The sequence below is a fragment of the Canis lupus genome, chromosome 13 (genome assembly GCF_003254725.2).
Source record: "Canis lupus dingo isolate Sandy chromosome 13, ASM325472v2, whole genome shotgun sequence".
In the NCBI taxonomy this organism is placed as follows: Eukaryota; Metazoa; Chordata; class Mammalia; order Carnivora; family Canidae; genus Canis; species Canis lupus.
In genome coordinates, this window is record NC_064255.1 from 1,912,210 (window position 1) to 1,925,525 (window position 13,316).

General features: G+C 38.4%; 1 protein-coding gene across 12 annotated transcripts in view; it reads left to right on the forward strand.

The window, feature by feature from the left end:
- VPS13B (vacuolar protein sorting 13 homolog B) overlaps nucleotides 1–13,316 on the forward strand; it is a 733,580-nt gene that overhangs the window by 673,055 nt on the left and 47,209 nt on the right. For all 12 annotated transcript variants that reach the window (XM_049093088.1, XM_049093083.1, XM_049093086.1 and 9 more), the window contains 6 exons: nucleotides 8,584–8,847; nucleotides 9,532–9,615; nucleotides 9,793–9,968; nucleotides 10,441–10,611; nucleotides 11,179–11,380; nucleotides 12,499–12,687. In XM_049093088.1, coding sequence (XP_048949045.1) covers nucleotides 8,584–8,847; nucleotides 9,532–9,615; nucleotides 9,793–9,968; nucleotides 10,441–10,611; nucleotides 11,179–11,380; nucleotides 12,499–12,687 — 1,086 coding nt within the window. The remainder of the gene's footprint in view (nucleotides 1–8,583; nucleotides 8,848–9,531; nucleotides 9,616–9,792; nucleotides 9,969–10,440; nucleotides 10,612–11,178; nucleotides 11,381–12,498; nucleotides 12,688–13,316) is intronic.

A 13,316-nucleotide genomic window follows, 5' to 3' on the forward strand; every position in this document is an offset into this window, starting at 1 on the left:
AAATCTGAAAACTGGCTTCACTGTACACATAATAACTGGTTTTGTCATAAGAGTTTTAACATATACATCTGCATCTGGATTGTAACAGTCTACCCAGAGCTTATGTGAACTAAGGACATGATAGAAACAGCCCTCAGTCCCTGGAAAAGGAAAAGGGGAGCTTTTCTTATCAAGTAGCATGGGCTAGTCCATTGCTGTGTGCCAAGGGGCGAACAGGAAGCAACTGGTGAGGTAAACAGTAGGACCTGTACCATATACGTTCTTGGTCTGCACCTAATCAGGGAGCTGGACTTCATGTTCTCATTATTGTGGGCAACAGAGGTAAAAAGAATATAGCAGAAGAGTCTTCCCAATGAACTGACTACCCTTAAGTATTTATTGAGTGCCTGCAGTAGAACAGAGTAAAATGAAAGATACTATGTGACACAGTCTTTGCTCTTAAATTGCAAATTTATATAAACCCAGCAGTAAATACAACTGACAGCAAGTGTGAAAGGAATTTAGAGGTTTTGCTAAGAAGATATGACTCAATTTGGGCTTTGGAAAACATGTAGAATTTGAATTATGAGAGTACATTCCAGGTAGGCAGTGTAATATAAAGATAGGAATATGGGACAAATGGGTCTTACTGGGACTCATGATGGGAGCAGCCTAGCTAGTGTGAGTGTTGAGCTACAAAGTCATAAGAACAAGACGTGCCACTGACTTTAATCTCCCTGCAGAACTGTCTTAACTGGGTATCTTCTCAATAAATATCTGCCCAATTAATACATTCTGGTTTTCTGATTCTGACACTCATGGTCTTTCAACAATGCCTTATCCACCTTCCCACTTACCAGCATTCCTAAGAAATGGTCATTCAGCATCCGTTTGAATACTCCAGATGATGAGGCTTATTTCCTCACATGACAGCCTTTTCTATAATTAGTCATTTCCAGCTATAAATGAAGCTCTTTCCTAATTTTGAACACAAATCTCTCACCATTCAGTCAGTTTTTACCACTCATCAGAACTTGTGAGATGTATGCAACAAGACATACATCACATTCCCTTGTGGTGGAAACTAAGTTATCTCTCCTCTGTAATTACAACCCTTCAAAAACACAAGGGAAGCTAGGGTGCTTCCCCTTAGCTTCCTTTTCCTTAGGCCAGTGGTTCTCAAATTTGCATGTACATGAGAATCACCTGAAGAGGCTTGTTAAAACAGATTGTTAGGACCCACCCTCAGAGTTTCAGATTCAGTAGATTTTGGGTGTGACATGATAATTTGCATTTCTTACAAATTCTCAAGGTGATACTGATGCTACTGGTCCAGGGGTCACACTTTGACCACCATGTCTCTGGTCTAAACTTTCCCAATTCATTCAGCTCCTTTGCATATGGTTGCTAGAATAGTTACCAATTAATAGAATGGCAGGAGATCACTCTATGGATAAAGGATTTTCATGGTATACCTTGGTGGTTAAGATCATAGCCAATCTAGCTGCGTATTTCCTTGCTAGCTGTGTGATCTTCAAGTTATTCAACCTCTTTGTGAATCAATTTCCTGATCTGTGAAATGGGGATAGTAATAGTGCCTTTGTCACAAAGTTAGTGTGAGATTTAAATGAGTTTGTATATGTGAAGTGCTTAACAATAGTGCCTGGGCCCACTGTCATAACTCAATAAACTATAAGTACAATAATGAAATATTCCCAGGGCTACGTAACATTGGTTGGACTTTGTTGTTACAGTAGTACCTCCTGAGGCTCATGGCTGTCAGTTAAGCATCTGACTTTGGCTCAGGTCATGATCTCAAGGTCCTGGGATCAGCCCTGCCTCTGGCTTCATGCTCAGAGGGGAGTCTACCTCCCTTCCCTTCTCCTTCTGCCCCTCCCCCAACAAGTGCACTTGCCCATGCTCTCTCTCCTTCTCTCAACTAAATAAATAAAATCTTAAAAAAAAAAAAAAATAGTGCCTCCTTCTTGCATAGATACTATGTATCTTCAAGGAATAATATTGAATTTCAGGGATACATCAGTATATACCTTGCTCCTAAGCAGATATTACACATTGCAACAGTATACCATACATCAGAAAAGTTGGCCACTTTTCATGTCTTGATTAAAAATTCTCACAGAGGTATTATGCTGAGTGAAATAAGTCAATCGGAGAAGGACAAACATTATATGGTCTCATTCATTTGGGGAATATAAAAAATAGTGAAAGGGAATAAAGGGGAAAGGAGAAAAAATGAGTGGGAAATATCAGAAAGGGAGACAGAACATGAAAGACTCCTAACTCTGGGAAACGAACTAGGGGTGGTGGAAGGGGAGGTGGGCAGAGGGTGGGGGTGACTGGGTGACGGGCACTGAGGTGGGCACTTGACGGGATGAGCACTGGGTGTTATGCTATATGTTGGCAAATTGAACACCAATAAAAAATAAATTTATAAAAAAAATAAATAAATAAATGTATAAGAAAAAATAAATAAATAAAAATAAAAATAAAAATTCTCACAGAGGGCAGCCCAGATGGCCTAGTGGTTTAGCGCCACCTTCGGCCCAGGGTGTGATCCTGGAGACCTGGGATGGAGTCCCACATCCGGCTCCCTGCATGGGGCCTGCTTCTCCCTCTGCCTGTATCTCTGCCTCTCTCTCTCTCTCTCTGTCTGTCATGAATAAATAGAGTCTTTGAAAAAAAAAATTCTCACAGAATGTTACTAACCTTTTTTTCCCCTTGACTATAAGAGATTTCCCAGGTCTAAGATTTATTACCTAATAATATCTTCGGCAAATTTGTTAACCTTTCTGTGCCTCATATTCCTTTTACAAAAGAAACCACCCAGTAAATATTAGTTCACTGTTATTTTTATGTTAACTATTCTAAAATAGGGATCCCTGGGTGGCGCAGCGGTTTGGCGCCTGCCTTTGGCCCAGGGCACGATCCTGGAGACCCGGGATCGAATCCCACATCAGGCTCCCGGTGCATGGAGCCTGCTTCTCCCTCTGCCTGTGTCTCTGTCTCTCTCTCTCTCTCTCTCTGTGACTATCATAAATAAATAAAAACTTAAAAAAAAATAAAAAAAAAACTATTCTAAAATATTTCTGAGAACAGAGGAAAGTCTAAAGTAGAAAAGAAAATCACCCTATTTCTCCCACCCAAAGATAAATACTGTTACTACTTTGGTATATTTTTTCTACTCTTTTTTTCTGTGTAGATATTTTTTAAACAACGTGAAATCTGGTTATAATTAGTTTTTCAACTTCTTTTTTTCATTTAACATTATATGATGATTACCTTCTCATGTTATCTACAATTCCTGAACTATCTTTTTTAATAGTTGCATAATAATTTGCCATATGGTATTCTGAAACACATTTAGACATCCCCTTCTTGCTGCACTTTTAGGTAATTTCCAATTTGTTGCCATAATACATCTTTAAGTAAATATCTTTGTGAATACATATGTATATCCAAATGTCTATATATGTCCTAAAGTAATTTGCTGTAAAATTCAATTACCTGGGCAGCCCTGGTGGCACAGCGGTTTAGCGCTGCCTCCAGCCCAGGGTGTGATCCTGGAGACCCGGGATCGAGTCCCATATCAGGCTCCCTGCATGGATCCTGCTTCTCCCTCTGCCTGTGTCTCTCTGTGTCTCTCATGAATAAATAAAAATAAAATCTTAAAAACAAATTCAATTAGCTGAGCAAAGATGTGAATCTTTTTATGGTGCTTGATATATCTCCTGAAACTAAAAAGATGTAGTTAATTATTTTACCAAAATTCATGGTTTTGTGTCACCAGATTCCTGTTACGGCTACATTAATCCTTTAAATAACTAAATATATATTTTTGTCCGAATCATCTACTGACTTTCTGAATTGCCTGCTTCTCCCTCTGCCTATGTCTCTGACTCTCTCTCTCTCTCTCTCTCTCATGAATAAATAAATAAAATCTAAAATTCATATATATACACATACATATACAATACACACACAGATATTAAGGCCTCTGGTACCAAATTGCATTTCAGGATTTCCAAATGTTATTTGTACCATTGAATGTTGAAAAGTTCTTTTCTATAGGGAACTCCCTTTCACACTTGTCTCTGCTTGTATCCTATTATAATAAATGTTCTTATAAAAAAAAGTAGAATGCAGCCAAACAAGAAAGGACTTTTCAGAAAGCAATAATGGAAACATAAGCCACCCTCCCATTGCATTTACTTTTTTTGAAAGAAGTGGCATCTCCCACAAGAACTAGCAAAATCCATTTTCCATTCCTATTGCCATGGAAGACACATACACACATACACACAATATTTATACTTTGAGTTTTAGCATTTATTGTCATAGCCAAATGAGATTGGGCTCTAAATTAGAGCCATTTTAAAAACTTAGCAGAATAGTGAAAAGTGGAACACAGAAACGGTAATTCATGTTAACCTAGAAGGAAGCAAATGGAAAATGGTTTGTACTGAACCCAGGTAATACTGAAAGGTTCAGCAGACCACCAGCTTCAAAACAACTGCTGCATATATCAAAGTTGTGAAAAACCTTTCTCGTCTTTCAGTTGGATTTAATTTTTTTATTGTCAGGGTAGATTAACTCAAATTCAGATTAGCTCCAGTTAAAGTGCATCAGAGACACAGGATTTCCTCAATTAGTCAGTTTGGGATGGAAGATAGGAATCACGGTTTCAGAAGAGCTTCATGGATTCCTGCCTCTCTCACATCTTGGCTCCTTTTCTTCTACCCCACCTGGGCTGGGAAATTTGCAATAAACCACAGCTGCCTAATTTCCAAGGCCCATTTGGGGAGGTGAGTGTGTGCAGCCCCCTTATGGTACCTTAACTGCATTAACACACCCTGGGGTAACGGAGAACTGGTTAATATGCTCCTGCACAGTGAGGTTTGGTTATCTGGTGCCCTGCCTTTGCTCTACCCCTGTTGTTTCCCCAATTCAGTGAAAATTTCTCACTGAATTTTCATACAAAATTTTTCAAGAACTTTGTACATTACACAGCTACCCATGTGCACACATTGACTTCCACATCTCCCATCCCCTCATTGAGGAAAGCTCTACCACTCTAAAAACTTAAATGTACATATGTATGTATGTATATATATCTGTATCTTTATACATACACTTTTAATCAGGGCTAAGATATCATTTTCCAGTGCATCTGGTGCTCTGGAGCTATTCTTTAATATCACTATTCTTCTTGGCACTGATCTAATAAGAGTTCTGAAACCTGCTAAGTAAAATCATATGTGGAAATCTTCAATACACATCTTTGTGGCTTTGGGGAAAGAGGAGAATTAGTGTGAAACCTGGAAATGTGTATTAAAGAGAAACCCTACATTAAAAAAAATTAAGTAGCTGTCTTCAACTGATAAATTAACCTTGAAGTTCTAACCGTAATTTCCAAAATAAAAGCATTGTAGGTGTTGCCACTTTGAAGAAAAGCAGACATGGCTCTCACTGAACCCTGCGTGGGAGCACCATTCCGAGGAGGAGCCATTTTGGATTTTCCTTCATCTAAGTAGCCTTCCCTCCCTGGCCACTTTTAAGGGTTTTCTTTTTTATCAAATTTGAAAGCCTATTTAACAGGCTTTATAGTTGAAAATGAAACTATAAAAACCCACCAAGAGAATCCTTGTCTTTAGACAAAGTGAGTCCCAGATGGTTGCAGAGATTCTGTGGTTTCTCTGAGAGACAGCAAAATTCTCTCCTAAATCTCATGGGGCCCAAAGGTTCTGAAGCAAAAGTAGTGTGCACACATTGCCAGGCCTGGGAACATCAAGAGGAAGAACAGAATTAAATACTGCCTCAGAGCTTTCCCATGTTCATTTAAAGTTAGGCGATGCTAAGGCCTCTTAAGAGGCCTAGTAACCTCCAACATAGGCTAAAGAAGAGCTTGCCTGCTAACTTAGGACTCATGGTTCAGTTGTCTTCTGTGTTTGTTATTGAGAAAACATTGTTTTAAAAGATTATAATGGTCAGAGTGCCTAGGAGTAAGGTAGCAGTTAACCACAGCTTGGTTTTTACAGATGTGCTTCTCTAAAGAAAATTCAAAGGAATAGATAGTTGGAAAATAATAAAAAAGTGGGATCCCTGGGTGGCACAGCGGTTTGGCGCCTGCCTTTGGCCCGGGGCGTGATCCTGGAGACCCGGGATCGAATCCCACGTCGGGCTCCCGGTGCATGGAGCCTGCTTCTCCCTCTGCCTGTGTCTCTGCCTCTCTGTCTCTCTCTGTGTGACTATCATGAATAAATAAATAAAATCTTTTTTTAAAAAAAAAAGTGCTAAACTTCACTGTTCAACTAAAGGGTTGAAACAACAATAACAATTTTTGGTCTATCAATCTAGCGGGTTTGTTTGGGATAAATAGTTCATAAATAATCATATTTATTTGTTTAAATAATAGGTTACTTACAATAATATTTACAAAGTACTCTTAATATCACATAGGAAAACTTATCCTAATGGAATAAATGGAAAACACCTAATGGGTGTTTTCAGGTTGAAGTAAAAAAATAAGCTTTTTAATCTTCATAGTAAGTCAATGAGGCAGATACTCTTATTGTTACTATATAACATTTATTATATATATATATATATATATATATATATATATATATATATATATTCTCTCATAACATCTTCCATGACAGACAAGAAGCAGGACTTTCTTTTCTCAAATTGTCTCCCTTATCAAGAAGTAAAATCTTTCTCAGAGCCGTTTAGCAGTCTTTTCATATCAAAGAGCAAGCACCCCCATGTTCACCCCTAAAGTGATCATTGGCAAAATGAGAATGGAATTACAAGGATTGGTTTGTACCAATTATGACACAGACTCTGGAGGCCATAGAGATGGCCACCTTTCCTGAATACTTTGCTGCTTTTTGAGACCTAAAACAAATCTCCCTATTAATAACTGAGGAGGAAGAGGAATCACCTCTTTGGAATGGAACCGGTGGCATCTGCCACTACATTTACATTATGATGGGCAGTCTTTATTCTATTTTTTATAGTTTCTAGATTTTCTTAATTAGTAGATAATAATTTCATGAAAAACAGACCTTCAGAGTGATTATCAACACAGACTCTGGCCCAGAGAGTCTGGGTAACATCAGGCAAGTTATCAAACATCTCCATGCCTCTGTTTTTTCCTTGTTAAGTTGACAAGTCATAATAGCACCTATTTTATATGGTTGCTGTGAGGATGAAAGTTAATTTGTAAAAGTGCTTTGTATTGGGATGTGTATGTGTATACTCCTACATGTACATGTACATACATATGTATGCAGAGAAAAAGAGGGAGAGATTTATTTTAAATTGCCTCACATGATTGTGGAAGCTGAAATCCAGAAAAGCTACTGTGGGTTCCAGCCTGAAAGCTAGCAGTCTAAAGACCCAAGAGGAGCTGATGTTTTTTAGTCTATGTCCAAAGGCCAGGAAAGACCAAAATCTCAGTTCAGTCAGGGAGGAAGAAACCTTCTTGAATAGGCTCATTGTTCTTGTCAAGTCTTCAGCTGACAGGATGAGGCCCACTCACATTAGGAAGGGCACTCTGCTTTACTCAGTTTACCAATTCAGATGTTAGCTTCATCTAGAGGCACCTTCACAGACACACCCAGAAAAATGCTTGACCATAGGATCTGTACAGCCTGTGGCCCTTTCAAGTCGACACATAAAATTAACCATCACATGCTTAGACCTGTAAGTAAAATACATATATATCAAGGTGTGTATGTGATTACTATTTTTATAATCTGGGGGAAAATATTACAAATAAGAAAACCCACTCTCTGTGAAAGTCCTCTGTTTTCCAGTCATGGTGAATATTTGTATTACAGAAAAATACACTGCATAGGAATAAATTGTGCATTATCTTTTCAATTTCAACCAATTTAAGAGACATTTCTTAATGCCTACTGTGAACTGTACTCTTAGCTGGATGAAAAATTGGGTGACCCATGGGTTTAGTAGATCATTCTGTGTGTTTTACAAAGACAGGGGCTTCTACTCTCTTGGGAAAACCAGAATGAAATAAACTATAATTAGGTATCCGACTTAAAAGTTGTCTGTATTATCAGTTTATAAAGTGATCTCTTATTGCATAAGACTGTGAGAAACTCCTAGAAACCAGCCTTGGAAATGGATAAATCACAATTGGCCTGTCAACCACCAGAGCTGAAGTCTTGTTCTCAATCCCTATCCTTTTTGCCACATCCTGTGACATCACTGACTGCCACCTTCTGGTGGGTCTGTTCTCTTGGGGCTTCAGCTTCCCCTGGTTTACCTCCATACTCCTTTGCCTCTTCTTCTCTGCCCATTCCACAGCTTCTGTGCCCCTAAATCTGCCCCTAAACTGTTGGTCAGTTGCTGGTTGAAGCCTCCACTTCTTTTCCTGGTCAACTATTTTCATTCTGTGCACATTTACAAGGCTTTCATTCCATTGGTCTTTAATCTCCAGCCCACCTCCCCCTCAGGCACACAACCAGTATTTCCAGCTGGCTGGACCCTACCATGTGCCTGTCCTTTGAGTTCATGAAACCTGAATTGATGAAACTTTATCTATTTATCATCTTTTAGATTATCATCTGTGGAAGACAGATCATTTGTAGTTACTTGTCTCAAAGCATAGAACTCAAAGTCGTTCAGCATTACATCAGTCAAGATGGACAAGCTGTGATTCGAGAACATTTTGACTGCCTCACAGCCAAACAGAAATTGCCTTCATACATACTAGAAAACAGTGAACTGACGGAGTTATGTGTGAAAGCCAAAGGAAATGAAGATTGGTCAAGAGACGTGTGCTTGGAATCTAAGTCCCCCGAGTACAGCATTGTCATTCAGGTATGAGAAGTAGTAGATTTGGGAATTGAGCAGCTTTAAAATTAAAAATTTCTCATTATGCCCATTATTCAGTATGGTGCTATATTTAAAAAATGACCTGTACAAAAGGGGACATCTGAAATAAGATAAAAAGACTTTTAATATTTCTTCTCGAGTGGTTTCCTCCCATCCCACGACAATACGGCTGTTGTATCAGTCCCAGTAGTTTTTAGAGTCAAGATGCTACCCCTCTCAGGTGGAGGCAGGTTCTATCTTGAGAAAGATCCTTATGTGCCAGGGCTTGGGGTGGAGGTGCAAGGGGACATGATAGAGAGTGGTGTCCTTACCTCTTGAGAATTTTTGCAATGGTCTGTTCCTTTTTCATCTCTTCTCATGCTCTGCCACCATCATTTTCCTTCCCACGACAGACAGATCCTCCCCACCATTCTCCCACCTGGTCTCTATCAACCTCTCCTCACACAAACCCCTTTGTCTTTAAGAAAACATTGGCCTCATTGACTCACTGTACATTCACTATATGCCATAATGAAGCCTGGTTTTGCTTATTCTCTGTTTTTAATGGCTTTTTTTCTATAACTTTAAATGTTTTTAATCCTCCAAACTGACATTATATCTGTTCCTTGTTCTGAATTAGTTAGGAAACTGTGTAGTGTTTCATAGAAGCCTTTTCTACCTCATGTGCAGGTACCATCTTCAAACAGCTCCATCTTTTATGTCTGGTGCACAGTTTTGACATTAGAACCCAACTCTCAAGTGCAACAACGAATGGTGAGTGCTTCCCAATTCTAAAATATGGTATATGACTCTGACCTTTCCTGTTCTGAAATAAATTAAGGTCAGAGTGACCCAGGGAAGAGATTTATTACAAGTTTGTTTCAGCATCAAACAGCTGGAATACTGCAACAAAGCAAATATGAAAGTGATTCTGTCCTTTTATTTTTATAGATTGTGTTCAGCCCTCTTTTTATCATGAGGAGTCATCTTCCAGACCCCATTATCATACACTTGGAGAAAAGGAGTCTGGGATTGAGTGAAACACAAATTATTCCAGGAAAAGGACGAGAAAAACCACTGCAAAACATAGAACCTGACCTTGTGCATCACCTAACATTTCAAGCAAGGTACTGGAAAAGTCCTCACATTTTCTTAACAGAGATTTAGTAGAAAAGCAACCTTGTACCGTTGAGGATATTTTTTTGTATGATGTCTTATGAGAATGTTATTTTAAATTGCCCTGCCTAGTGTTTTATTATCCTCTTCAATAGTTTTGAATAAAATTAAGCTTCTGTAATTAAACTTAGATTTAAAAGCAAGAGGGATTGGAAAATTTAATTGACACATAATTTCTCTCATGGAAAAAGAGATGAATAGAACTCTTACCCAAGCATGTGGGGGACGGGGACAGGGAGAAGGGGCAGGGCCCAGGTCATCCAAAAACAGTGTCACCGGTCCCTAAATCAACAAAAATTAGCCCAATGTCCCAAAAGGTATTGGTCTATATAATACATCTATAGTTTGATTTTTTTAAATAAATTATAGACCACTTTAGAAACCTGATATTTTACTCCTGTTTTTTTCTTTTCCATTTCTTAGAGAAGAAGATGATCCTTCCCACTGTGCTGTTCCCATCTCAACATCCCTCATTAAGCAAATAGCCACTAAGATACACCCTGGAGGCACAGTTAATCAGATCCTTGATGAATTCTATGGGCCAGAAAAGTCCCTTCAACCCATGTGGCCCTATAATAAAAAGGATTCTGACAGGTAATGCTCTCTAGCAGTCCTTTTCTACAAACATTTCTCAATATTAATAAATAAATGACCATTCACCAAAATGTTAGATACCATAAGAGGTGTTTTTAAAGATTGATTGACTTATTTTAGAGACAAAAAGTGACAGAGGGCGAGGGGAGAAGCAAAGGAAGAGGGTGAGGGAGAATCTCAGGCAGACTCCCCACTGACTGTAGTGTCTGACACAGGGCTCGATTCTAGAACCCTGAGATCATGACCTGAGCTGAAATTAAGAGCCAGCCACCTGACTGAGCCACCCAGGCACCCCAAATGGTGTTCTTAAAAAGAAGATATTTGCATGCATCTATCAGATCCTGACCTTTTATCATCTGGGTAGATATATTTTATGGACTGCTTTACTCATAATTTAGAACATAATTGCATGAAAAGTTTCTTGTGAATGCAAATTCAGCATTGGATGATTCTAGTGTGAAGAGGTGTCATACAAGAGCATTGTGTGTCTGGAATCCTTAAACATATTTCATGAATACTGAAGTCATCATATTTCATTGAGTCTCTTGGATGTGGTATTTGGAACAGGAATGAACAGCTGAGTCAGTGGGATAGCCCAATGCGAGTGAAGCTGTCAGTCTGGAAGCCATATGTTAAAACCTTGTTGATAGAGCTTCTACCCTGGGCCCTGCTTATCAATCAATCCAAGTGGGACCTCTGGCTGTTTGAAGGAGAGAAGATTGTTCTACAGGTTCCTGCTGGCAAAATTATTATCCCTCCTAATTTTCAGGTACTGTAACTTTTTTTTAGCTAATATGAATTCTTTTCTTTCAACAGCTAGCTTTTATTCTGAGCTTGCATTTATATTCTTAACAGAATCAGTTGTAGAAAACTGTCTTCTTAGATGCATATGTAAAGGGTATGGAATGTTCTTTGATATTCAAAGACATTTCAGATGCCTTTTTTTTCCCCCATCAGCAGTATTCACGCTTGAATTATCATTAAATTTGATAACTTGTACTAGTTACATTTTCATTTTCATTGTGTACAGGATATTTGACAAGCATTAGGGTTGGCCTCCTCAGAGTATGTTAAGGATATAGAGCCATATTCTGTGCTAACCCCACTGCCTAGATAAACTTGCAGTTCTTACAAAAATTCTCAGAGATCTACAAGATGGAAGAGAATTGAAGATTTCTGAGCAACTGTTTTTGTCAGAGCCCCTTTTCCCTTATAAGTGGACCTGGATATCCATAATCATGGATGTCCACCCAGTTGTTGATAATAACAATGTGGAGTCATTACTAACACAGGGTGGGGAGGGGGTGGAACCCTAATGTAAAACAGAATTTCACAGCCAGACTATATTCCATCACAAGAGAACTTTCTTGATAAGGCTAACCCATTTCAAGAAAGCACATATATCTTTAAGAAAACAGAATACAAGGAATTACTAAACAAAATGTTTTCCTGGTGGGGAACAATTGGAGAGTCTTCTTTTTTGAGCTGTAGTTCATGAACATCTTTATTCAATTGCATTTTTCCTGTGTGTTTTTTTTTCTTTTAAATAATCAGATGATATTACCTTATGGAATTGGAATGTTAACCTACATGTACCTAAGGTTGCATATTATTCTTTACTCAAATGAAATGAAACCCTCCATTTTTAAGTCTTTGTGTGAAGGGGTTTTCCCCCCTTCCATAAATATGAATCCCATTGTGAATCAAAGAAAACATTGAGAACTAAAAGAAAATGTATGTTGCCATTACAAAAACAAAAACAAAACTCATAACGGGATTTGGTTGCCTAAGTAGACCTATTATATAATATAAAAAATTCCTGTGAATTGAGGTAAAAAAAATCCAAGTTAAGATAAATACTTTATAATTGAGGCATTGTTTTTCCAGGAGGCTTTTCAAATTGGAATATACTGGGCAAATACAAACACTGTGCACAAGTCAGTAGCAATTAAACTGGTCCATAATCTGACATCTCCAAAGTGGAAAGATGGAGGTAATGGTGAAGTTGTGTCATTGGATGAAGAAGGGTTTGTTGATGCTGAAATAAGGCTTGGTGCTTTCCCAGGACATCAGAAGGTAGGATCAAAGTCTGTGTGGCTCCGGGGAAATAGCATGCCATCCCCTCAAGCTGTTTAAGATGAGTCTACCCTTTTCTTTCTAGTCCCTTTTTAGTATTACATGCTCTAGACAATGTATAACAGTGAGACATGCGATTTCTTAGACCTCTCAGTTTCACAGGGTTTGTTTTTTATTTTTTTCCTTTACCAGTGATAAAAGCCATGTCACATAATTTATCCAATAACTGCTCTATTTCAGAACACTCAGAAGTCACTTGATTGATCGTATGTGGGGGAAAAATGAACTTATTCCGAAATATCCACAAATTATACTTGGCCTCCTTTTCTTAGAGCAAGAAGTAGAGTTGCTAACATTCTGAGCACCGAGTGAAAGGACAAACCTCCCATAGCAAATGTTAAGTTTCTGGAAAGGGCATCCTGAGCAGAATCGATTCTGATCTTCCCATAGAACCTAATGTTATGAGGGACTTCTATTCCTAAACAGAGAACTGATACTCGTGATGATATGAATACAGAAAACCTATTTCATCAGTTATTTAACTAAATACAAACGGTGTGTCATTTTCAGCATCAATCTTTTCTAAAGTCTATGAAAACCAATTAAGTTGAATGATATAGTAACAAATC